Source organism: Corella eumyota, chromosome 2 (assembly GCF_963082875.1).
Source record: "Corella eumyota chromosome 2, kaCorEumy4.1, whole genome shotgun sequence".
NCBI lineage: Eukaryota > Metazoa > Chordata > Ascidiacea > Phlebobranchia > Corellidae > Corella > Corella eumyota.
The window spans coordinates 8,399,204-8,423,471 of record NC_137491.1 but is presented as its reverse complement, the minus strand read 5'-3'; the positions used below and the strand labels follow the sequence as shown (position 1 = coordinate 8,423,471).

The 24,268-nt window shown below is 30.6% G+C and overlaps 7 protein-coding genes across 7 annotated transcripts; 3 read left to right on the top strand and 4 right to left on the bottom strand.

The window, feature by feature from the left end:
* Positions 1 to 153: 153 nt before the first annotated feature.
* On the top strand, positions 154 to 1,951 carry LOC145743069 (inosine-uridine preferring nucleoside hydrolase-like). Its single transcript, XM_082560948.1, has 6 exons — positions 154 to 448; positions 651 to 794; positions 888 to 947; positions 1,028 to 1,139; positions 1,245 to 1,438; positions 1,546 to 1,951. The coding sequence occupies exons 1-6, from the start codon at positions 251 to 253 to the stop codon at positions 1,831 to 1,833; spliced, it is 996 nt and encodes a 331-aa protein (XP_082417074.1). The 5' UTR covers positions 154 to 250; the 3' UTR covers positions 1,834 to 1,951.
* Positions 1,952 to 5,562: 3,611 nt separating this feature from the next.
* LOC145742960 (CCN family member 2-like) lies at positions 5,563 to 9,232 on the bottom strand. The gene is made up of 6 exons (XM_082560807.1): positions 9,138 to 9,232; positions 8,796 to 9,015; positions 8,202 to 8,687; positions 6,567 to 6,760; positions 6,357 to 6,478; positions 5,563 to 5,986 (listed from the first exon to the last, which is right to left on the bottom strand). The coding sequence occupies exons 1-6, from the start codon at positions 9,177 to 9,179 to the stop codon at positions 5,812 to 5,814; spliced, it is 1,239 nt and encodes a 412-aa protein (XP_082416933.1). The 5' UTR covers positions 9,180 to 9,232; the 3' UTR covers positions 5,563 to 5,811.
* Positions 9,233 to 11,954: 2,722 nt separating this feature from the next.
* LOC145741690 (uncharacterized) lies at positions 11,955 to 13,878 on the top strand. Its single transcript, XM_082559321.1, has 6 exons — positions 11,955 to 12,080; positions 12,268 to 12,436; positions 12,708 to 12,808; positions 12,896 to 12,998; positions 13,165 to 13,305; positions 13,506 to 13,878. The coding sequence occupies exons 1-6, from the start codon at positions 11,980 to 11,982 to the stop codon at positions 13,602 to 13,604; spliced, it is 714 nt and encodes a 237-aa protein (XP_082415447.1). The 5' UTR covers positions 11,955 to 11,979; the 3' UTR covers positions 13,605 to 13,878.
* Positions 12,738 to 17,892, bottom strand: LOC145741689 (armadillo repeat-containing protein 8-like). The gene is made up of 14 exons (XM_082559320.1): positions 17,753 to 17,892; positions 17,366 to 17,514; positions 17,081 to 17,245; positions 16,683 to 16,851; positions 16,318 to 16,474; positions 16,027 to 16,184; positions 15,705 to 15,899; positions 15,486 to 15,641; positions 15,245 to 15,346; positions 14,939 to 15,160; positions 14,705 to 14,839; positions 14,373 to 14,636; positions 14,054 to 14,202; positions 12,738 to 13,912 (listed from the first exon to the last, which is right to left on the bottom strand). Exons 1-14 carry the CDS (start codon positions 17,822 to 17,824, stop codon positions 13,876 to 13,878), a joined length of 2,130 nt encoding a protein of 709 aa, XP_082415446.1. The 5' UTR covers positions 17,825 to 17,892; the 3' UTR covers positions 12,738 to 13,875.
* Positions 17,893 to 18,203: 311 nt separating this feature from the next.
* Positions 18,204 to 20,001, top strand: LOC145743839 (ribulose-phosphate 3-epimerase-like). The gene is made up of 5 exons (XM_082561896.1): positions 18,204 to 18,613; positions 18,728 to 18,875; positions 19,062 to 19,223; positions 19,361 to 19,451; positions 19,578 to 20,001. The coding sequence occupies exons 1-5, from the start codon at positions 18,438 to 18,440 to the stop codon at positions 19,694 to 19,696; spliced, it is 696 nt and encodes a 231-aa protein (XP_082418022.1). The 5' UTR covers positions 18,204 to 18,437; the 3' UTR covers positions 19,697 to 20,001.
* On the bottom strand, positions 19,693 to 20,870 carry LOC145743838 (protein N-lysine methyltransferase METTL21A-like). Its single transcript, XM_082561895.1, has 2 exons — positions 20,582 to 20,870; positions 19,693 to 20,468 (listed from the first exon to the last, which is right to left on the bottom strand). The coding sequence occupies exons 1-2, from the start codon at positions 20,849 to 20,851 to the stop codon at positions 19,974 to 19,976; spliced, it is 765 nt and encodes a 254-aa protein (XP_082418021.1). The 5' UTR covers positions 20,852 to 20,870; the 3' UTR covers positions 19,693 to 19,973.
* A 362-nt stretch (positions 20,871 to 21,232) lies between these two features.
* LOC145743392 (m7GpppN-mRNA hydrolase-like) lies at positions 21,233 to 22,925 on the bottom strand. The gene is made up of 2 exons (XM_082561339.1): positions 22,517 to 22,925; positions 21,233 to 22,388 (listed from the first exon to the last, which is right to left on the bottom strand). The coding sequence occupies exons 1-2, from the start codon at positions 22,780 to 22,782 to the stop codon at positions 21,503 to 21,505; spliced, it is 1,152 nt and encodes a 383-aa protein (XP_082417465.1). The 5' UTR covers positions 22,783 to 22,925; the 3' UTR covers positions 21,233 to 21,502.
* Positions 22,926 to 24,268: the final 1,343 nt, after the last annotated feature.

Sequence of the window (24,268 nt, the reverse complement as noted above, 5' to 3'; positions counted from 1 at the left end):
AAGTTTCTACAATGTGGTTCAGCTTAATATAAACTAACTGCAAATGTCATTACAAAAACGGGACACATTTATGATACTTTGCTTTAAAACCAATAGACATGAGATAAAACCATTTCCTTGTTTTTATAAAGTTTCCGGCACACAAAACGAAAATTAAAAGTGCAGACTAGTCAGTTAGTTTGCTACTACTAATAAGCAACCTTAAATCCATTTAATTCATAACTATTTTTGGTAGCAGAAAGCTGGTAAAATGACATCAAAAGATGTAATTTTATTTGATTGTGACACTGGTAGTGACGATGCTGTTGCCCTGATCATGTTATTAAGTCGTCGTCACAACAAAGACGTTAAAGTTGTTGGAGTAACATGCGTGGAAGGCAATATAGGAATCAATCATGTTGTGATGAACAACTTGAGAATACTTAAGCTGTTTAATTTACTTGAAGAGGTTGAACTATAATTATATAAATGTTTTTTATAAACTAACTCATGAAAATTTTATAGTATTTTTAGGCTTACTTTTAATGCAAACCAATTTTTTGAAATTAAAAAAATTTCAATAACAACAGGTTACAATTAGTCTAAAAATTGTTTTTGTTTTTAATTTTTCGATATTAAATATGAACCTCTTATTGTGTATGTTGGTCTAGATTCCTTTGTTTAAAGGGGCAAGTGTTCCCCTTGTACCCCTAACAAATCCAACTGATGCTGCTCATGTTCATGGAGAAGATGGAATGGGGGGTCAGCCGGACTTTTATCCAAAGGCATCACCTGATTTACTCATCCATTTAAAGGCAAGATATAAGTAAAAAAATTACATTTTTTTAAAGCCCTTCTTTGTTTTATTTGAACAGAAAATATATTGTTGTCCTTTTTTTTATTTTTAGGAAGAACACGCTGTGCAAGCTATTATAAGGCTCTCAAAGGAATATGCTGGCAACCTCAAGGTAAAATAACAGACTACTTTGAGTAACTTCATTTAATATTAAAAATCTTTTGTTATATATACCTAGTGTTAACTTTTTAGATAGTTGCCACCGGTCCTCTGACAAATTTAGCTCTAGCTGTAAGATGTGATCCAGATTTACCAAAAAGGTTGAAGAGCTTATATATTATGGGTGGGAGTCGATATGGAAGAGGTATATACAATATGCCATAAAACTTAATTTTTAAAACAACTAAAATAGCTTAAGGTTAAGAAATATTTTAGGAATATATTTTTTTTTGCATTTTACTGTTTTAAGGAAATACAACATCCGCAGCAGAGTTTAATTTTCATTTTGACCCTGAATCTGCCTATATAACATTAAGTGAGTTTCACAAAGTATGTCCTACACACCTGATTAATTATGAGTACACGTGTGATTATGCCTTATCATGGGAATGGTTTGATGAATGGTTAAAAGATGATAAAAACAAAATCGCTGCCTTTATAAAAGTGAGAAAACCCTTTGTATATATAACTTGTTATTGCTGATAAAATTGCATGTAAAAAAATGATTTTATTTTTTGTTTCGTACAACATTATTTTAATGTTTTGTTCAGATGGCTAACCTGCCATTGGCAAAGATTTTTAGAGGTTTACCATTTGACCGAGGCATGGTTATCTGTGATGCTTATGCCATGGCCATTGCATTAAACGAAAATGTTGGGTTAAAACCTGTGGATGTTTATTTAAACGTTGAGTTAGCTGGATTTCTATCACGAGGTGCAGTGGTGGTTAATCACAGCCCATTTAAGAAAGATGATGTTTTTGGCCCGATTCGAATGTATGATTCATTTGATTTGGATTTGTACAAAAAAATCTTAACAGATTCCGTACAATGTTCGTAATTTGGTGTTTTTATAAATTTAATCAGGTGTTGTAATGGTAAAAACATTGTTTTAATTTACACTGAAATTAATATATGTCAAGACTACAAAACCTCAATTGTATTTCTTTGCAATTATAAAAAACAGGGTACAAAGTATTGTGTTAGTATTTAATCAATTAGTTTTCAAAATTTTGTTTTTTAATAGAAAACATTGTTTTGAAGTTTATAATATATGCATAATTATATATATATATATATATACCAATAAATAAAATAAAAAAAACAATTTTGAATTTTTTTATTATATTAGCAAAATTGATTTACATTAAATTTTGCTTGTATTGTGAATATATATTTTAGTATATGTTGTTTTAAGTTGTAATGTACAGAATCAGAGTGAAAATCATTACAATTTTAATTGCTTTAAGTACACCTATAAACCGCATAAGAATAACAGTTGTGTTAGGAGGATACAACAACATATCCTATACGTTTTTTACCTTTGTGTTTTTTGTGGGTCAAATTATTTTAAAGTTCATTGATAAAGTATATAACGTACCTTAAACAAGGTTGAAATTATGGTAATAAGATAATGAATTATTGTCTCTGATAAGATTTGAACTGTTAACGTGTTTTAATATTTAAGGTCTTTTTTGTAGCACCTGTTTCGCTGTGTAACCGTGCGCACGTAAATATTAAACAAAAAGTTAAAACTGGGTCATATTAAACAAATAAATATCATGAAGTCAAATTTTATCAACTGATTGCCAATAATCAATTTAGTAACGTATATTCGGTTTAATATTTGGGCTTTATCGTGAGAACTAAAAAAATGAAGTCTCGATAGAGCATGAGTGACGTCACGTTATATTTTTGAACTAGGTATTATTTTTTTTTTATTCAATCAAAAAAATTTATTAGTCTTTGAATTTTTAAATTTATTGTGCACATATCTTTTAATCATAGTTTGATTATCAAAACAATATTATACTTAATAGAAGCGAAAATTATTAAACATGTTCCAATTGCACTGGATCGGATTGAGGAGTCAGGTAGAAGGTGAAAATCAAAAGAAATGTAATTGCTGAAAGAATGCCTATAAAGAAATAAAAACTAAAGTTTTTAAGATTTTGAATTAAAATAATAGCTAATAATTTAGTTAAAAAATATCAAAATTTAAATTGTATTCACATATGCTTAAAGACAATTTTAAATTTTGCAAATTTTTAAACCTGTAACTTACCCAAAATAAGATTGAAAATATTAAATGAAAAGTAGTTAGTTAATATGTTAATAACACTGGTAGAGGTTGGGCTATATACAAGTTTTAAATTTCGACGTCTTCTTTGTATCTCCTATAAAGTAAAATTGTTTTTCATTTGTGAATAATTGGTATATTTGTAAAAACAACTAGGAAATAATATTTTGAAATTTGTATTTATTTTGTCAATGTTTAACTTACATTAAATAAGGAATCTTCGGGATAGGGATTGATAGGGTAAGCACATGTTTCTCCTGTATACCCATGCAAACACAAACATCTAAAAAATTTATATCAAGTCAATAAAAAAAATTAAGTCAACAAAAATTTGCTAATCTAGTTGGAGTCACATGACCATGTTACCTGATGGCAAATGCGTTTACAGCTTTGCAAATTCCCCCATTTAAACAAGGATTAACTCCACTGCAAACATTTGTCGATTCATCGCTTCCGCTCTCTTCGAAATCCATAACATTATCAAACATTTTGTCCCCACTACCACTTGTAGTATCACCTAAGTAATCCCCAGAATACTGGACCGAAATTTCGTTGATTTTCATTTCCAAGATCAGTCCCTCATTCAATGTCTCGTTATTTATAGTTGGAACATAGTTAGTGATGTCATTGGTGACGTCATCGTGGTTTAAAGAGTCGAATTCGTTCCCGCTGTAGTCATCTTCATATGCGGAGTCGGTAACTGCATCGAGTTCGTAATCCGACTTCGTGTGCTTAGGAGAATCTTCAGACATTTTTTGAACTAAAACACGTGAAGTCGAAAAATACAACTTAATTTAATATAAAATATTAGGTCAAGGACAAAATGTTTTAGCTAAAATCACAACATTTGGATTACTTGTGGTTTATGGCGCTTCTTAAATTTGGGACCGTAAAAGTAACAAGATGTGCATCAATTTTTGCAAATTTAAAAAATCATATTAATCACTTCTTGGATATGTGGTGAATATATAGATAGCGTTAAAGTAAGTTAAAATTTATTAAAAACTGACACAAGTAGTAGAAAATTTGGCGACGAAAAAATTCTAAGTTTATTCGAAGACTGTAAAAACCACGTGATCCTAAAATTCTTTAAAGTAATCTAAACAGACAAACTGTTTTAAACTTACGATTTTCAGGCGAATCCTCAGATGAGATTTTTTCGAACGAAACTTGCAAAACAGTTTGTGCTTCAGTAACTTGGGAAACGGGTGTTACGTCACCAGCGTGGGAAAACGAATTTAATAATTTGTTAAGGAACAAGTACAAGGGTGAATGCCATACTGGTGTTTTTAATGTAAACCCCATACCAGATCCAGACACTGAACCTATAAAAAAAAATTTCCAGGTTATACGATATCATGAACAAGGATATGTAATATAAAATGGCCAAAACAATTTTATAATGTTTTAAAACATATTAGGCCTGGTAATTACAGTTATTTCTTGACAAGGTTGTAAAATATATCTGGAAAACTCACCTTCATTAATATCTCCACTAGATTGTAAACTACTTCTTTCATTTTCATTGTCAACAGTATCTAAGCTGCCAACTAAAACAGTTACAAAAATTAAGAGTTCATTTCATTTTTTAATTTAACATATTCTGATTTAAATCTGACTTTATGCTATTTTGTTTAAATCCTTTTACTTTACTAAATCCATGGAATGTGAAAATATCAACATTTTTGTCTATTTATATTTTGCCAATTTTCATTTAAAAGTTATAACCTACCTTTAAATGACTGGGTACGAACTAGTGATGATAAAAAACTAAAAAGAAAAAAGTACACCCAAACCATAGTCACCATATTGTACACCGAGCTTAAACTTAAAACTATTTCATTATAGGTTTTCACAAGAGAAGGTTGTTCGCAAAACTTAGAAGGCAGAATACGTTTGTTGCAAAACGTAGGATTGTGTTCAGCCAGGAGCAAAGATTGAAAATTGAAAGCTTGAAAATTTACTCGCTTTAGTTCAACCAAAAGCGAATATGACTACTTGAATGGATTTATAAATATCCAAGTTTTAGTTTATAAACTCCATTGTTTTAAGTTTAAAAAAAGTTCAACCCTTGTTTTGAACCAACAGCATTATAATTTTTTGGCCTAGTCATTGTGGCTCAAATAGATTATGAACAAAATGTTAAATTTATGTGGTAATCCAACGTCAGTTAGCGCGTATTTAGCTGAATATCTATATCCCGATCAATGAATAAGAAAGCTTAACAAGAAAACTGCAAAGATAATCATCTTTAAAAATTGAACCATCGTCATTTTATTGTTTTACCCTCCTCAAAAACTCATTATCTTTGAACTGAAAGATTTGATCTTAAAATGTATCAGAGCCGAGGGCTGTTACCGCGCAATAACAATTTTCCAATTAATAAATTTTATTAAAAAAATGTTGTTTTTTATAATGTTGTACACTTTGCAACAACAACAATTTAGCTTCATACAATATATAAAAAAATAAATAAAAAATAAATAAAAAAAATAACTAAATAAGAGAAGTGTTAATATTTACATAATACAAATGTATAAAAAGTGTTTTAAATAAATTAAAAAAGTTGAACAAAAATTAAAACGAAACTTGATAGCTAAAGTCATATCGGTTATTTAAATACATATGTGAATATATTAAATTAAAATTGAACTACAGTTTACTTTATATATATTATAAATCGAGACCAAATTAAACAGAAACATTTGACAATCAAAATTTAAAGTCATTGATTGTGCTTTAGGTACTAGCGGGTGATTGCGAAGAACTAAACGGAAAAGAATTGGTTGGCAACCCTGAACAATTTTTGTGACAACGACAACTTCGAATGACCATCATGTTTCGATAAATAATTCGACCTCTCTGACAACGAAGTCGGATTCGGACAGTACGGGTTAAACGAGGGGTACAACATCTGTTATAGGAAATTAAAAATAATTTTTACCTTTTACGTCAAGTATTTTATATGTCATCACTTCGTATAAAAAAATAAAAATGTATCATACTTTATTTTAGGTACATGTGACTCAATAAAAATATGCCTCTTTTAAATAATAAACTATATGTGTTTTGCTTATGCTCTTCTTTGTCTATATATTTTAATTGCGTTTTATTACTGTAGGTAAAATTGAAAGTACTTGAGAATAATCAAAATATATCTCGACAATTCATTTTAGTAACAAAATAAATCTTTTGTCGATTTTCAATTATGGTTTATTAATCTATTTTGCTTGTAAATAAAAGAATCAAGTATTGGCATTGTTTAGATTTACGTATTACCATACCTTGATTTTTCTTTACACAATCCACAATATCTTGGTCGATATGCTCGCAAACTTCTACAGCCAGCATACCTTATTGGTTGCTTGCGAATAGCTCGCTTTTGTCGCATGCACTTTCTACCATGCTAAAGATAAATAAAAAAATTTTAATAACTAGTAAAAAAAAAAAAAAAAAAAAAAAATAGTTTTTTTATGAACAGTAGGTTGTCATACCTTTGGCATTAGTGGTTTCTGAATACAAGGTCTTATATTGCACAATCGCATTTCCCGCATAAGTTGACACTTGCTGTTCATGTTGCTTATTCGAGTTGAGATGCCCAGGCCACATGATTTACTACATTCACTGTACTCCGAAACTTGAGCTTTGCAGTTCGATTTGGTTTTCTTTACCGGTCGAGCTCGGTTTACTGTTGAATTCATACACAAAACAGAAGGTAAAATGAAGAATAAAATCATGGTCGGTACCCCGGAAAAATTCATGCTTTTCGCCTGATTTGTCGCCGTAAATTCCCGCGCAAATGTTTTAAGTCCGTACAATCGAAAATGTCGAAATAGTTGTTTGCTTTTCGGTAATCCGCACAATATAAAGTTTTTAAATATTCCAATTTTATTTAATTATAAGCAAACTATAAACGTTTAAGTTCTTTAATTTCCACAAATTAATTTAAGTACGCTCTCTTAATACGCTTCCATTAAATAGCATTGTTCTTGAAGTTGCGTTTTAATTTATATGACGAGATTATCGTTTGATCTGACCACCATAAAGAACTGATGCGATTACTCAATTTAGTTCTGACGTCATTATTTACGTTGTATTCAGGAAAAGCGACGATGACAGATAGAATGTTATTATTAAAAATTGATGAAGATATAATGGCCATGAACATGCCTTGTTTTTGCAATAAACACGCTGAAAAATGACGTTTTTAGTTAACCCTTTTACAATTGTTTTTTCCAAATAACGTCGAACTGCGTATGTAAAACGATGCCCCTATTATTGTAAGGGTTGCATTTGGTTTTATTAATTTGTTTACCACAGAACTCACAGGTGCAAAATTAACCGCAGTTGTTTTCAAAATAAATGTTTTGAAATTTAATTGACAAATTACGCAATTCAAGAAATGATAATTATTACTAACGAGATCGAATAGAAATTTTATTGATAAAGTACGGAAGTAAATTTTATTTTTAAATATTTTTTTAAAAAATGGTATAAAGTAATACTCAGCGTTTTTAGCGCTAGGTACAACGATATAACATTACAATTATTCATCAAAAACCCGTTTTAAAAACCAATTATGTATTTATCGACCATTTTCTCAATAACATTAATTAACATCTAAAAAGTGAAATTTTTGGTGAATATTTTTAATACAATTTTAACGAATTCTTATTATGCTTATATTAGATTGCCATGACAAGCTCTTGTTGATGTTAATATTACGTGATGTTGTTACACCTTACCGAACAATGAACTTAATTATCCGCCGAAAAATGGAATAAATCTTAATATTAACATAAAGATTATTATTCTTTGTAATTTCCAACCGTCATTCAACTGTTAACGCTTAATCCTTGCGCGCCAAATTATAAAACTTTATATTTAGAAATGAATAATAATCGGGATTTATGTGGTTTGTAGAACCGGTATTCTGAAATTGACGTAATCATTTATTTATTTGGTAATAGGCTTATATTTTTCTTTTAAATTAACGTTTTAAAAAAATAAGGCCGTAACTTTAAAACTTGTATAAATATTTTTTACAAAGCTTTATATACAAACAAACATTATTTTTATAATATTTGTGAATTTTTAAATAAACAAAAATTTTTTAATTTTTTTTTTACCTTCCCCAGGAATGTTGTTTGTTTCCGACCAACTATCGTCGTACACACTTGGGTCAAAACTCTCACTCATGTGATCAATATAAGCAGTCTGCTCATCAAACTCGTCCCCCTCCTCATATGACGTCATATCGTCTCCATAGTACCCCACGTCATCACTTTCAACTAACATGGGTAAGAACTCTTCGGTGGTTACCATGGCAGTTTCGTTATGGTCGACTGCGTCGCTCCAGAAATTATCCAATGACAGAGATTGCGCGCTACCAGTGTTAGTGTCGCACATCCATTTATCGCAGCATTCGGTAGCGCTCACAACAAGCCGGGCGTTCGGACAAGACTCCGGTTTGGGCATCTTGGTCTCGTGCGGGCACAGTGATATGCACCCGACGGTACCGTCCACGCACCAGCACCTCTGCTTGCACGTGGGTTCGAACATGGAACCACTCATGATTAAACCATCGCCTTGGCGACAGGATCTTCCAGACCGAGCTGTCAAAAAAAATATTAAAAATTAAATTATATAAATTTTTAATCAATTTTAAACTAAAAGCTATAAAGTTAAAAGTAAATAAAGACAAGCAATAAGTTAGTATTTACGTGCACATATTCCAAAATCTCCGTTGGTAGTTTGGGAAAAATCACAAAATAAATTTCTGTGTTTATCGCAAATCGCTTCGTTTTCGTTACATTGTTGTCCTTCCTGCTTGGCACATATTCTACAACAATTACAACCGTCAGTAAGCAGACTGACACCGGCCGGACAACTGGTCGGTTCATTCGGACAATCGCACTCGTAAGGACAAGAGAGACAAAAAGCCTAAGAAATTATTTGTTTATAAAAACTGGAATTTTAAAAATTAAAAAAGTATATAAAAATTAAAAATTTGTTTTTGCTATTTATTACAGTTGTACTAATTAAACGTAAAACGAAATAATTACCTGGGTAATAAAAATTGATAGTAAAATAAATCCCTTTAACATCTTGTTGGTAATAAATAATATTGTTAATACAATTTTTAATTATCTGAATTACTAAAAATAAAACATTTTTTCAAGTAAATAATTTATTTAAACCTCGTGTCAAATAAATTGTTTATCAACTGAGTAACTGTGATAACTAAATTACCGACTATCTGCCCACGTCTAATCTTGTTTTTAAAGTCCACCGTTTATGGTAAGATAAGCACCCAAACTGAACAAAATGATGGGTTATGTCGTTTTGTTTGGGGTCTGGTGGGTTATATAGTTTTTTCTAAACCCCCCAAACAATAGACGTTTTGTCTGCGGCCAAATATATTTTTCGCTTAGAGTTGCCCTGATTGCAACCTTACTACTGTGGGAAGATTTTCGACCGCTCGCCGATGAATTTGGTTATGACGTAATACTAGGATCACAGATTGCTCATTTACTCGGTCAAGCTACGTCACTCGACAACAGCGAGCAACAAAAATACAAATTCGGTGGTTATAACCCTTTGATGTGATAGTACACAACAGACGCGTTAAAACATTCGAATAACTTAATTAAGTGCGCAAATAATGAATAGCCCCAACAAAAGCTTGTTATAGTTTAGTGGGCGCTGCGTTATTTCTATTAATAATCATCTTTTGACCTTTTGTCTCAGTGTTGGATGCTAATTGACATGTAAGGTGACCCCGGTACGACAATTTGGAGCTGCTTTCAAGCCCCGTGCGTCAATTATATTGGCTAATGGCTGAACGAGGCGTGCATAAAAGCCTTGTAAACAATACCCGCTCTGTGACGAAACGAAATGGGGTATGCATAAACGCACTTTTGCTACGTTGCACTAAACAAACAGATATCACCCTTTCCATTGGGTCGGCAGGGCCCCCTTGGTTTAAGCTGTGACTGATGAAAGATTAAGGTGTTCTAGTGTTACAAAACAGACGGGCGCCAACTTTGCTTATGTCGTCATTTGTTTATAGCAATCAGCATTAATGATGTAATCTTTTCGGGGTCTAGCGTATCCGACGTGCTTACGCATCTTTCTTTAAACAGCAATTACACCAAACAAATCCAGTTCAAAGAATTTTGCTGAATGGAGTCATATTATAGTGTTTACCCCCCAACACTTTGTATTCACACGGATTAGTCTTAAATCCGTGGCTCGGTATTGTAATAAATCAAAGCAGGTTGTTATTGGAATAAACTTGACTCGCAACGACCAATATATTATTTCGTCCTTCTAAATATAGAAATTAGGGGTAATAAACATGACTTGGTGTTTTCAAATGTTGCCCATACTCAAAAGCGAGGTGGTATTATTAGATTACATTACGAGCAAATTGTTTAGGCTAAAATATTGTTTTGTAAAAAAAACTTGGTCATTACATATTTTTAAATTTGTATTTTATTATGTTTGGGTCAATGCGGTATTAAAGGTGTATTTTTACAAGTTACGACTTTCCTTTATATTTAGAAAAAGCGATTACGTGAAACATTCAACAGCTTAGGATTAATCCCCCGCTGTCAATCACTATTAGCCATGGCCTATCCCAACGTTGTAAATCAAGTTGAAAACGTAAGCACTACGTCATCAACCGACAATACCGCCTTTATAGATAAATCGTTAATTCGCCTAAAAACCAAAAAAAAATCCAAATCTCCTTACCGACGATGAACTTTGGTTTCTAAAATGGCAAAGGCAAACAAATACGGATTTTGACCAAAGTATAAACAGTTTTAAAGGCTAACTTCACAACATTCGTACGGTAATATACAGGCTTATTGTTTTTCATGGAAAAAGTTATTTTAGTGAAAGGAATAAAGATATTACCACTTTTAATCGATAGGATTTGTGAAAGGTTCGAAGGTTTACGCTCTGCAGTCGTTTACCACATATGCTGATCTAATCCAGTTGTTCTGAACGCGACTTCGAACTGCAACAATGTCTCTATTGTCAAGCCAAACACTGCCTTTGTATTCGAGATACAAATCTTCTTGTCACTAATGTTTATTTAAAAACAAAAAAATCTTTAAATCGCTGATGAGATATCGGTTCCTATTAAATTAAAGGCTTAAAGTTGGAATCTAGATTGGTGAAGATAATGCCGGAAAAATAGCGATAAGGGAAAGTTTAACAAAAGATAAGAAAACAAACGGCCCTTAATTTATTTAATAACTGCGTTATGCTGTCACGAATATTAACATCACTAACAACGACATTAAACAACCTGGCCGACGAGTTTTCGTTAAAAGTGTTTTAAATATCATGTTTGTTTTTTTAATTTTGTGTTGTCGGAAATAAAAATACGAAATACCATCTCTGAAAATGTCACGCAGCCAATTTAACAAGATAAAATAAACACCTATTTTAAGGCATTAGGCGTTGTGGAATTTACGCATGGAAATTATAAAATATTCAATTACATTAGCGCAAGATTCTCAGAAAATGCGAATAAATATTTTTCTATGCCTTAGTCGTTCCCAATTTTTTAAACAACAATAGGTGACGTCACAAATTACGGGTTTACAGTGAAATGAATTTTTCAATTGAAAAACTTTGGAACCAAATCTTTGAAAAGAACCAAAACCTGCTTATTTCAAGAAAACAAAATTCATTTACGGTCAAATATATTAAATATATTTTTATTTAAACAATATTTCGTTTGCTAAATTAGGTTGAAATTTGGGCTATAAATAAAATAAGTTTAGAAAGAAATTCAAATTAATGGAAGAAAGATTAATAAATAACTCACAACTTAAATAATAAGTAGTAGAAGTTATTAATTTTGTTATAAATTGTAAATACTTAAATATAATGGATAAGTCATTATGGATTGGATTTGGTTGTTTTTTGTGTATTATTCTTATTTTATTTCTTGTTTGCCTGGGAAAATATTACTACACAATAAAAACCAAGTATGTAAAATAGTTTATCAAGTCTAAATATATCTAACCCGTATAACAGTTTAACTACAGTAGTACGCTAAGCTACTTTTGTGTTAAAATCCAATTATGCGGTAATGAGGCTAAATTTGTAACAACATTCCGAACACAATAAACAAGGGTAGCCTATGTCGTAAGAAAACTCTATTTTTAATCACAGGGTGAGGGATAAACTTTCACATGACGACGGAGGTCAAGTAGCCGTGACCATGACAGTAGAGGTCAAGGGTGAGGTCACAAGGATTGACAGCCATGCATTAGGCCAGAATACAAGATATGTAGAAACTCCGAACACAAAATGTAGAAGATATATGGAGTACCTAGCACAAGTAAACAAAAGTTAACTTTTAAGTTTAGTCTTTTAATACATGTCTGAATTGCCAAAGGAGGTGAAATAATTTCTTTAATATCTGCTAGTCATTAAATAAAAAGTGTAGGCCTAAAAGTATGTAACCAAAACTCTTTACGTTTAATCGTAATATTAAAGCTAAAGTAAAACTTGTAAACAGATTAATGACAACTATTAGGTAATTTTGGAACATAATATAAAGTAACTTTTGCACTAAAAGAACTTTCTAAAAACCATTTTGTTTCTAACAGGTTGAAAACGATGTAGAAGAACAAGTTTCAACTTACATCAAATCGAAAATAACAGCAAAGCAAATGCAAACCACCATTCCAAGAGCACGTACTACTAAATCGTAAGAATTACATTTTGATATTATCTAATTACCAACTTGTCTTTTTTAAGATTATAAAAGTAATCCAGTTTTTACATTTGATTATAGAATAAGTATAGATGATTCTCAATTGCGAACTGTATCGAGTATGCTTTGGCAAAACCTAACTGCACCCTCGGAAAAACTCGACGTTTGGTCGAAAATTAAAACGGTAGAAATAAAAAAAAATTGTTGATGATATAACTTAAATTTGACAACATTTTTGGATAAAGTTGATAGGCCTAAATATAACAAATAAATACAAATTTGACTATCAAGTTTTAGGCATAAAAACCATAACGCCTATCATATATAAAGCAATTTTGTCTTTTTTTAAGAGCCAAAATGAGGATTCAAATAGTTGTTGCATTCGACCAGACTCTGCAGCGTCGTGGGGCACAAACTGTTCCAAAATTTTACTTTTTTCCAAACTAGTTTCTGGCCATTTTACGGTTGACAGAACGGGAAGATTACGTAAGGTAATACATTTGTATGTTAAACGGGTAATACTACACCTTGTATGTTAAACGGGTAATACTACATTTTGTGTAGTAATTTAAAAAAGCAAACTATGCAAATTTGTAATACCTACTTCAAGAAACTAATACTAGATAGAAGCTAAATAAAAATTGTTTTGGTTTTATATATTCGATATGCATTCAAGCAATTTTATTTCCAGGTTAATGATTGGTTACACGTAAGCGAAAAAGATCTTCGATATCGTTCTGAAGCAATCTTTAAACTTGCTTGTTTAAATCTAATAGAAGTTGATGTTTGAACTCAGAACTTTCTATCAAAAAACAACCCTTGGAATCCCAATGTTTCAACCAACAGTTAAACAATTATAAGGAGTAACATATTGTTTTGTAATTTTGCTGGAGAAAAAACGAGATAAATAAATATCAACATGATTCAATATAAGATGTAAAATTGATAAAGATTGAACCAAAATGTTTCAAAGAATTTTTATTAACTGTGTCACAGTGAAGTACTTCTTCAGTATACAAATGGGACTTCTATACCTTTAAATTAAGGGTATTAGAATCAGATTAGGTATCTTTTAACAGTTCAATGATTTTCTTTATTCTGAAAAAAAAAAATTTAAATTGTTTATGAACAAAAATTTATCAGCAAAAAACATAAAAATAATTTTTTTAAAACACTGAAATACTAAACAACTTTAAGATAGAGCCTTTTTCTAATATAAATATTTAAAAAATACCATACCTTTCATACAAGGGCGTGCTACGTGTAGCTTTTAAATCATACAACACATCCATGACACCGAGTTCTCGTAATCTTTGTTGTCGTTCCAATGAACCAATTTGATTCCTTTGACAAAAAGTTCCAATACAAGATACTGCGGCAATTTGCAACTAAAAATCATAAATTTTGAGCTTAAAAGACAGTTATATAATATAAAGTTGAATTTATGTAAGTTATTTTTGTTAAATCATACCTAGAATGCAAGTTGGTTTATTTAAAACCATAAAATTTAAAATAGTTTCTGTGAATATTTGCAATTACCAAACAAAAAAAATCCCACCTCTAAATCAGGTTGCTTCATAAACTCCACCAACTTCTTCAGAAAATGATCGTTATCTTGTAAGTGCTTCTTCACTGTAGTTGCACTATCCCCAGCTGCAACACAACCAATTACACGTAGCGCATGCGTTTGTATTGCATGAGTGACATCACGATTTTCCAAACCAGACATAGGAGTTGGAATAGGTTGTGCCATTGATTCAAGGGTTATAGCGCATGCTTGCATAATTGTGTCTCCATGTAATGCCATAATTCTATCTGTATGCTGGTTAAATAACAACATATGTAATAAAATTTAGATGGAAGAATATAAATAATAAAAATTAAACTTACTTCGGTTTTTGTTAGGACGTTATTTAGAACTCCCAAAGTCTTTGTAACAACATCATAATCATTACTGGTTAATAGGGAGAATAACAAATCGGGGCTCAAAATATTCATTATTTCAAGAATCAATTTTAATTCACCCTGTAAAACAAATTAACATTTTTTTGATTCCTTTAATTTAATAATATATTAAAAAATAAAATGTAAGTCAGTATTAAAAATTAAAGCTTATAGTTTTACCTGAAAAGTTATGTTAAGAAATCCCCAAATACCGTTCCTGCATAAATCTAAATTGTTCGTATTTAAACACCAAACTTTCAGTGTTTCCAAAATATTAGCTTCCAAAAATCGTACTTTACAAGGACTGAATTCAAGAATAAGATTACAAACCAATGCACTGACTACAAATTTTTCCTCATCAGAAATAGGAATTCCTTCTGATATTTTAGATTCTTGTGCAATCTACATCATTAAAAAAATGTGTAAGTAGAAAAAGGTTTAGTGATTACCAAAAAATTGTTTAATTTTTAAACCGAATAAAATTACCTTTAAAACAGGTTGCCAAACTGTAGCATCCTCGAATAAAGTTCGTAAAATTTGAACTGATCGGGAAAGACTTAACAAACATTTCAATGCTGCAACTCTTATCTATTTACAAGCTTAATTTAAGTTTAATTACTTTAAAAAAAGACTTCTTTTGCAGTGCTATCTCCCAAGGTAAAAAACGTATTATCAATATAGAAACCACATTTTGAAATAAAGTAAGCGCAAAATAAAAAAAAATTACTGGTTGATGATTATAACTTAAAGCATCCGTTAGATGATGAACTAGAGGTAGTGTTGCTACTAATTTCCGCATGTCTTCATCATTGGAAAGCAAGGCTGCATAAGCTAAAAAAGTAGCTTCATACACATCATTTACTCCCAGTACATCAGCATCACTCTGCCAGGAAGTTTTAAAAAGTATTACTACAAGATAAAAAAAAGTTCATAGCTAAAAAATTACCTTGTTTGAGTCCTTAGAGTTTAATAATGGGTGTTTTAAGAAAGCTTCAAGTTTACGAGAGAATTGTTCGCAAATCAAGCAAAGTCTTTGTAGCTGGGGTTCTTCTTCGATAAGGTAAGCAAGTGTTTTTGCTCCTTCAACACGATTCTTTATGCTTTGGCTTAAATCGCACATTCGAACCAAACAAGGCAAAACCTAAAAATATTTAAAAAACAATTTTGTACAGAAGACCCGGAAAAATATACATTTGATGTGGTGGATGCTACAGTTAGCTAGTTAAATGTGTTAGCCCATGTAAAAAACTAAAAAATAAAATACTTGCCTTTTTGTAAACATTATAAATATCTTGTTTAGAAGACATAGCACCACATCTATAAATATAAGTTAGGCATTTTGCTCCACTTAGTTGAATGTCAATTGATTGACTTCGCGATAAAGTTTCAATAAGTAAATCAATAACCATTTTTTCCTCAGATTTTCCTGTAAAAAATTAAAAAAGTTAAAAACAATTACCAAGTTAAATATTAACTGTTTTGAACCTTTTTTCTATTAAATTGTCACACGACTTAACAGAAAAATAATGTCCACAAAAAAAAGACAAACTTTGTCTTACCTTTCATTACACAATGGCAAATACCAGGATTTTTAAAACAAAGAACAGAAAGAGTTGCAATCGATTTTAAACGAACTCTTTCTATATCTGATTTCAACAATGGTTGAATGTAATTTAAAATGCCCAGATCATAAAGTAGATCTTGTTGGTTTCTAGTCTTAAAAACATAACTTTATTTTTATTTTTTATTTCTTTTTAAAACAAAAAGAGCATAAAATACAATGACATGAAATTAGGAAAAACAAGTCTTAAAAATCAGGCATAAAGAAGTTATAACTTATACTAAACACCTTAAATATATATAGATTATCAATTAATTATTAACTATGATCAAAAAAACTTGTTCTGGAATTTGTAAAATTTACCTTGCAACACTTTTGCATAATTTCACATGTACATTCCTGGGTGCACATCGAACGATTTGTGTTCTCCAAAATTTTCGAAACAATCGTAACGTCCACAAAAATAATGTCGGCACTGACATTAGGTGTCATAACTATTGTTCGAATACAACGCAAACATGCCTCATAAAATCTAAATTTTATAATCATTATATTAGATCAGGTAGTCTATTTGTTACATGTTAAATTATACATTTACCTATTTTCTATCAGACTCAAACATAAAAACTAAATGGTATGAACAAAAAAATGTTGATAAATATAAAAGGTAATATACACAAAAATATAAATATCTCATTTAGGCTATAAAACTGTTTTTTACATTACTCACGAAACTGAAAATTTATGTGTTAAAATTTTACTTTAAATCAGGTTGACATAATCCATAATACAAGACCTCAACAACTCCACAATCAAGCAAACTTTTAACACTCGATTCAACTCCCTTGGCAAGACTTCCAAGAACAATTGCACACTGAGTTTTAAGATTTATGTCACTTTCATCCTTTTGCAATAGATCGACAATTCTGTCAAAGTTGCAAGTTTTAAAGTAATGAAATTTTACAATTTTTTAAACCCTATTTGAAACTGCAAATGTATGCCCAATAATAAAACACCTATTAATTCAAGATTTATATTCAATTTACTTTGACACGGCACCTAGGTCAATTAAATTGGACTTTTGTTTGTTGTTTCCAATAACAATATTCTTAATTTGTTTTATTCCTTCCAAAACAACAGTTATATCTTCAGAAAAAAGTTTTTCAATATAAGGTAGATACATTATAGTTGTATCCTATTAAAAAAAAAAAATTTTTTTAAAGCTTTAATATAATACAGTAATGTTTATACAATAAAGTTAATTTAAAAAACAAGTAGTGTGGTATTAAGATTCGTTAAAGGTATCTTTAAACATTAAGCTAAAAGATGCATAACGTGACTTTTGTGCGACCTGAACCTCAATACTCCCGTTCTTATTAACATGCGTTAACTACTGACCATTACCAATAATTTTTTTGTTCACACAAACTCACCGTTGAAAGAACTCCTTGCATTGCAGGATGAGTTTCTGAGTCTGCTACATTGTGAGGATTGTCAACCTCCATTTTAAAGAATCACGTTCGTGAAATTTTAGAAAATTAATTTCTTAGATTAAAATATGAATGCATTTGCATCCAAATACCCAATGAAGTGTTATTACGGACTAACGGAATACAACTGTGGACATCTCGTGGTCTACGGATGGAATGGTTTTATATTTACCCGTTTTGTACCAACTGTTATTACTTTTGAAGTAATTTGTTATCTTACACTTTTTTTAAATATTTTATATCTTAAAAAAATTAAAAATACCTAAATATTGGCAAGTGGACTTATGTTTATTCGCCGATCAAAAAGTATTATCCGTAAACATAATATTGCAACCCCTACTGCCTACGCTTCGGTAAATTCTACAGTTTTTTTCCTTTAGAATACTTAGAAATATGTAAACGTGCTAAAACTAAAAATACACTTTTTGGTAAAGAAGGAGTTTTTAGAAGGCGTGAAATGTTGCAGATTATAAAAAATTTGGATAAAACGGATCCCAAATAGATTTAGTTACGTAACTCTAACTTGAAGTTTTACATCTTTGAAGTATATTAACGTTTAAGTAACTTAAGCCTATCATATTTTCCTAACAGATAAATTGTTTTTTAATCTAAGGCATCAACCAATAAAATGGCTGCTTATCAGTGTAAAATCGGCCCTTCAATTCTAAATAGTGATCTTTCTTGTCTTGCTCAAGAATGTACTCGTATGATGGATTGTGGTGCTGACTATTTACATCTAGATGTAATGGATGGTCACTTTGTACCCAACATAACCTTCGGACATCCAGTTGTTCAATCCTTGCGGTAAATAAATTTAGGAAATTTTGTTTGCATAATCAACACCATGTATATGCCATCTTTAGCTTAAAAAGAATTTTACTTAAATTTATAGTATTCATAAGTTTTGTGTTTATTTAGAACTGCGATTGGTAATACTCCAATATGTGAAGTGCACATGATGGTTTCAAAGCCTGAACAGTGGGTTAAACCCATGTCAGATGCAGGAGCCAATATTTATACCTTCCATTTGGAGGCCTCTGACTGCCCACAACAATTAATAAAAGAGGCATGTCAAAGTTATATAACCAATTATGTTGTGTATAAGCCTAGGAGTAACTTAACTCAGGCACAGCCTCGTGAAATTGTCACACACCCAAATAAAATTTATGTATATATATATTCTACGTAGTAGTTTATCATAAAACCTGCAATAGGATATCAGTAATGACTCATATCCTGAATTTAAATTTAGATACATGAAGAAGGAATGAAAGCAGGCTGTGCAATTAAGCCTGGCACTCCGGTCCAAAAACTCTTGGACATTCTACAAACCCAAAGAGCTGATGTAGCTCTTGTTATGACAGTGGAACCAGGGTTTGGAGGACAATCTTTCATGAGTGCAATGATGGAAAAAGTGAGAAAAAAATTGTTTAATAAATAATCAAACTTAGCTAAATACCTAATATTATAAGATTCAATAAATCTAATATATGGTAAATTGTGATTATAGTTTCTATTGTACACACAGATGTGATACCTATATTGTTTTAGGTAAGGAAAATCCGGAAAGCATATCCTGAATTAGATATTGGAGTAGACGGTGGAGTTGGGCCTTTGACAATTCAACAATGTGCCGAAGCTGGTAAGTCACACTGTCAAGGAACTGTTTAGCCAAATACAGTCGCTTACAACTTGAACTTTATATTATATTTGCCCCACTAGCCTACCAAGAAGATTTTTTATAATACTTTTTACTTTTGTTATTTAGGAGCTAATATGATTGTATCTGGGTCTGCGATAATGAAAAGTAATGACCCAGCCAAAGTCATCACAAATCTTAAAAGTGTTGTGCAAGAAGCAATACTACATAATACATTAGAAAGATAAACCTTCAAAAAAAGATTTATTTTGTTAGCAAAATGAACTGATGCACAAAGTGCATTTTATTGCAAACTGCCACACAATTGTTTTATATTTTATCGTTCAAAAAGGCTGTTTCGTATATTGTGTATCATATTGTTCAACTGTTATGTATAGATTAGCAAACAAATTATACAGATTTATTCATTAGCCACACTGGTACATAATTTTATTTGGATAAAAGCAGTGTATATTGTAGGGTTAACTGTTATTTCTACCCTTACAGTGCATAAAGTATGTATATCTATGCAACATGCAGTAACTTAAAACATTTATATATAACCACTTGTGATTTAGGATCATAATAAATTTCTTCAATATGAGAAAAAAAGGGTTTTAATTTTGAAATAAATTTTTCGACTCTGTCATACCGTAATTTTGAAGAAAGGTATATTTGTGTTTCGTTATTCTGTCCAAAATAACGCAAAGTCTGTATAAGTGCATCATATGATTCTTCAAAATAAATAATGTCTGCCCCAAACACATAATCATAATTATTTTTATGACTTAATAAATTTTGCCCCCATGTTAACTCTTTAACTGCTGGCTTTTTCGAGTCAAAGTTTAAATCAACATTTCTCTGCAAAAGTGGTATTGCTTTTGGCAGATCGGTTAATGTTACTGTAGCGTTTAATTTTGCTGCACAAATACCTACCAGCCCAGTTCCAGCACCAAGTTCCAATATGTTCTTTCCTTGTAAGTTTAGATGTTTAGAAATATATGTACTCATGACATATGCCTGTTAAATACATTTCTGTTTGTCGTATATGCAAATAAAGTGTTGCGTTTATCAATTTACTAGACCAATTAAATAAAACATTTTTTCATTGGAATATAAAATTGTTTACTTACTGCTTCCCAAATTACACCCGCTACTCCATTTTCATTCCAATCTTGAGTAATTTTTAAAATTTCGTCAATTTCCGGCACAATAAATTCTTTGTGTTTTTCGTAAAACTGTGATAGAATTCCATTTGTAGAATAAGGAACAAGAGCGTAGTTGTTAGACCGGACTTCACATTTCTGATTTATTTCATTACTTTTGTTCTCATTGTTATCACTCATTGCATTACAGAAAACAAAGTAGTAGTTTAGCAATGATAGATACAAATTTAAAGTCATAGCCAGGTAAATACTACAGCAGGACCTGAAACATAACAAAACTAAAGTTAATTGCATAAACATTACAAAAAACATTTCATGTTGTAAATTAACAATATAATAAAATTTACAACAGGTTTCGGTAAAAGTTACTCTTCGAGAATAAATAATGTTAGATAGTCTCCATTAATCTTGTCTAAACTAAAACCAACTTATTGAAAATTAAAATATTGTAAGCATATTTTATCTTATTAACAGTTCAGTTTTTTTTATTATTTATGTAAAATTTGTTTAATAAAAACTTAACAATAAAAAATCAACAGACATTTTAACATGTTACAAAAAGTTTAAAAATGTCAAAATGAGCGTTTAAAAACATAAGGTTTAGTAATAAAATAAATGTTTTTATAAAAAAAAAAAAATTAAATTGAGTCATACAGTTGAAGAACAAAGTTTATTTCTATCTATATCTAATCCTTTTTTTATGTTTAAAAAATTCAATTTCTTAGTCCTATCAACTTATTCATGAGTAAAAAAAACAATAAACTATACTTGGTAATTAAACGACATTAAATATTAAGGTAAGAAAAATAAACAATAAAACTGCACATCCTAACTTAAAAATTGTTGCTATTAGAAGATTGAATAATAAAAAGATAGTAAAATAAAACTTCAATTCATGTTAAAGTTATTTATGGCATGCTCCAAGGCTTCTTTGTCGAATGAAAAATTTTTCCATGCATCTGGCATAAAATCATCATAGATAACTTGGCCTCTGCCAAATGCTGTGCTGTAGTTGGTTTGGTTGTTATACAAAAAGTTGTTCTTTCCCTTTCCTCTACCCTGTGCACCTATTTTCTTCGTCTTAGTGTTCGGTGATTTGCCACTTACTTGCGGTGAGTTGCCATTTATGACTTGATATATTTCCTTAAGCTCTTGCATATTACCTTGCTTAAATAAATTTAGTTGCTGCTCATGAACAACTGGGTTAATTTTTAAAGTGGTTTTGGTTGGAGTAGAATGCATTGCCATTGGAAAAGATACTGGGTTTTGTGATAACAGATGATGCCTAAAAGACTCTGACAAAGCACTCTTTTTTTGAGTGGATATCCACTTTCTTAGTTGCTTTACAAACGGAATAACCATAAAAAAGCTGTTGGCAGCCATGTTTAACTGTTGCTTAGGGGTAATGTCTTTTTTATGTGCTGGCAAGCTATTAACATTAAACCACTGTATACTTTTAATTTCCCCTCTGGTTTTTGGCTTAAAAGAAATATCCATAGGAATATCTCTTACAAAATAAAGTCTACTTAGTTGTTCGTTCAGATGGTGTTCAGCAAACTCCGATGTTTTAATCTTTCCTTTAATGTCAAATCCAGTTTCTTCCAAAACTTCCCTTGTTGCACAGTCCTCAGGACTTTCTGCTTTATTTACCTTTCCCTTTGGAAATCCCCAACTTGTTTTAATCCAAAAGCCTTGAACCAACAACACATTTTCCAGTGAAGCATCTAACAATATTGCACCGTAAGTGGGTACTGTCTTTTTGTATTCTTTCCACCTAAACAAAAAAAAACATATAATTTAAATTTTAAATGTTAAATGTTGTAAACTAACAAGTTTTTTTTAATTTAGTGATTCCAAATACTTGAATGGATGTGTTATCAACTATAAGACCAGAAAATTTACCTTTCCAATACTCCATCTACATTAACATCTCGTGGGATTAAAAGAAATGGATATTCCTCAAATATAACTTTAGTGAAATCTCTCATTCGGCAATCAGGTAAAGTTGAGTCTTCAGGTCTAAAAAAATCTAAATAAAACCAATGAGCTAACTCAATTTGAAAACAAAGTCTAATCATATCTTCTTTTTCTTGGGCTGGAATATTTAACAAAAAACGACTGCACAAGTCATCCAGGACTTTAGATGAAATCTTTAATTTACTGGTCATCTCAAAGATTAAAAAATTTTTCCTGTGCGAAATTTTGATTGTAGCTTTTCTGTTACTGGTATGCCCAAAATCTTTTAAAAAATAAAAGGGAAATAATTTCTGCAATAAAAAATATGCTAACAGTCAGAGACAGCGTATGTAACCATTTTTTTAACAAATCTTTTGAAATTAAAATTTAAGCCTTTTATGATAAAAAAAATATAATTTAATTACTTTACAATGTTTAAGGCTTTAAAAACAAATTATTACTAATAAATAAAAACGCTTTTGCTTCAAAATAGTTGTTGACAATTTTTTTTAAATTGGGTTTAAATCTCGCCATTTTCTATTTCCACCATTTTTATGTCTACTTTTTAAACTGATTTATTTATTTTTTGCGACGCTGCGACGATTAAGTTATTACCAAAAAATTAATTTAGTTTTTAACCTTTTTTGCCCAATTAATCAACTGATTGTTATTCCCTGCTTGTTGCCATTTTCGTTAACTTGACGACCTTAGTCAAAGCACGCAGTTCTTAGCAAAGTGATTTAAAAAAAATACTTTAAATATTACAGGAGTTACCTTTATAAAAAAAAGCATACAATGTAGGGTCTCTAATATTTTAGGAATGCCAGACACTTCGGCCCCCGGACACTTCGGCCAAAATTTTTTTTTCAAAACAGCGGGGATTTGGCATTTTAATTACCGCGATAAATTGTATTTTCGCGTAGTTATATACAGTTTTTTAGACAGTATTTGAAACAAAATAAGCAGTAAATTAATATTTTTTTTTAATATTAATGTGCAAGAACATGTTATCTTTCTTTTGCCGTGTCAATTTTTTAATTTTACAAACTAAAACCTATAAAAAAACTAATTTTGAAAGCGCGCGCTTTCAAAATAAGTTTTTTATAGGTTTTAGTTTGTAAAATTAAAAAATTGACATGGGAAAAGAAAGATAACATATTTATGCATAATCCTCAGTGTAAAAAATAAAAAATCAACGCTCTATTTTCTTCAAATATTGTTTGGAAAGGCGGCACTATTTGGCAAAATACGAGATATCATTATGCATTGTCCTCCGTCACCTAAAAGCGCGCGCTTTCAAAATTAGTTTTTTTATAGGTTTTGGTTGGAAAATTAAAAAATTGACACGGCAAAAGAAAGATAACATGTTCTTGCACATTAATATTAAAAAAAATATTAATTTACTGCTTATTTTGTTTCAAATACTGTCTAAAAAACTGTATATAACTACGCGAAAATACAATTTATCGCGGTAATTAAAATGCCAAATCCTCGCTGTTTTGAAAAAAAAATTTTGGCGAAGTGTCTTGGCCGAAGTGTCCGGGGGCCGAAGTGTCTGGTTACCATATTTTAGTACCACAAAGCTCTTGGTGCTAACGGACGCATAGGACCTAAAATTTTAAGGTCTGAGATGGTGTGAACCCTCCTTGATACTCACTTTCGAAGTCCGCAAATAAAAACATTTAACTACAATTTTTT

Bases quoted from the DNA above. Each gene is read 5' to 3' on its own strand.
- LOC145743838 (XM_082561895.1), bottom strand. From the start codon at position 20,851: ATGACTTTAAATTTGTATCTATCATTGCTAAACTACTACTTTGTTTTC. The intron at 20,469-20,581 runs GTAAGTAAACAA...TGTATTTAACAG, and splicing joins CGGGTGTAATTTGGGAAGCA to GCATATGTCATGAGTACATA.
- LOC145741689 (XM_082559320.1), bottom strand. From the start codon at position 17,824: ATGGAGGTTGACAATCCTCACAATGTAGCAGACTCAGAAACTCATCCT. The intron at 15,900-16,026 runs GCAAGTATTTTA...AAATATTTTTAG, and splicing joins TTTATAATGTTTACAAAAAG to GTTTTGCCTTGTTTGGTTCG. The intron at 15,642-15,704 runs GTAATTTTTTAG...ACTTCCTGGCAG, and splicing joins ACTCTAAGGACTCAAACAAG to AGTGATGCTGATGTACTGGG.
- LOC145743839 (XM_082561896.1), top strand. From the start codon at position 18,438: ATGGCTGCTTATCAGTGTAAAATCGGCCCTTCAATTCTAAATAGTGAT. The intron at 18,876-19,061 runs GCATGTCAAAGT...ATTTAAATTTAG, and splicing joins CACAACAATTAATAAAAGAG to ATACATGAAGAAGGAATGAA. The intron at 19,224-19,360 runs GTGAGAAAAAAA...ATATTGTTTTAG, and splicing joins TGAGTGCAATGATGGAAAAA to GTAAGGAAAATCCGGAAAGC.
- LOC145743069 (XM_082560948.1), top strand. From the start codon at position 251: ATGACATCAAAAGATGTAATTTTATTTGATTGTGACACTGGTAGTGAC. The intron at 948-1,027 runs GTAAAATAACAG...TTAACTTTTTAG, and splicing joins AATATGCTGGCAACCTCAAG to ATAGTTGCCACCGGTCCTCT. The intron at 1,140-1,244 runs GTATATACAATA...TACTGTTTTAAG, and splicing joins TGGGAGTCGATATGGAAGAG to GAAATACAACATCCGCAGCA.
- LOC145742960 (XM_082560807.1), bottom strand. From the start codon at position 9,179: ATGTTAAAGGGATTTATTTTACTATCAATTTTTATTACCCAG. The intron at 9,016-9,137 runs GTAATTATTTCG...ATAATTTCTTAG, and splicing joins TATCAATTTTTATTACCCAG to GCTTTTTGTCTCTCTTGTCC. The intron at 8,688-8,795 runs GTAAATACTAAC...TTTTTTTGACAG, and splicing joins AGATTTTGGAATATGTGCAC to CTCGGTCTGGAAGATCCTGT.
- LOC145743392 (XM_082561339.1), bottom strand. From the start codon at position 22,782: ATGACCAGTAAATTAAAGATTTCATCTAAAGTCCTGGATGACTTGTGC. The intron at 22,389-22,516 runs GTAAATTTTCTG...TTTTTTGTTTAG, and splicing joins GTAGATGGAGTATTGGAAAG to GTGGAAAGAATACAAAAAGA.
- LOC145741690 (XM_082559321.1), top strand. From the start codon at position 11,980: ATGGATAAGTCATTATGGATTGGATTTGGTTGTTTTTTGTGTATTATT. The intron at 12,809-12,895 runs GTAAGAATTACA...ATTTGATTATAG, and splicing joins AGAGCACGTACTACTAAATC to AATAAGTATAGATGATTCTC. The intron at 13,306-13,505 runs GTAATACATTTG...TTTTATTTCCAG, and splicing joins GAACGGGAAGATTACGTAAG to GTTAATGATTGGTTACACGT.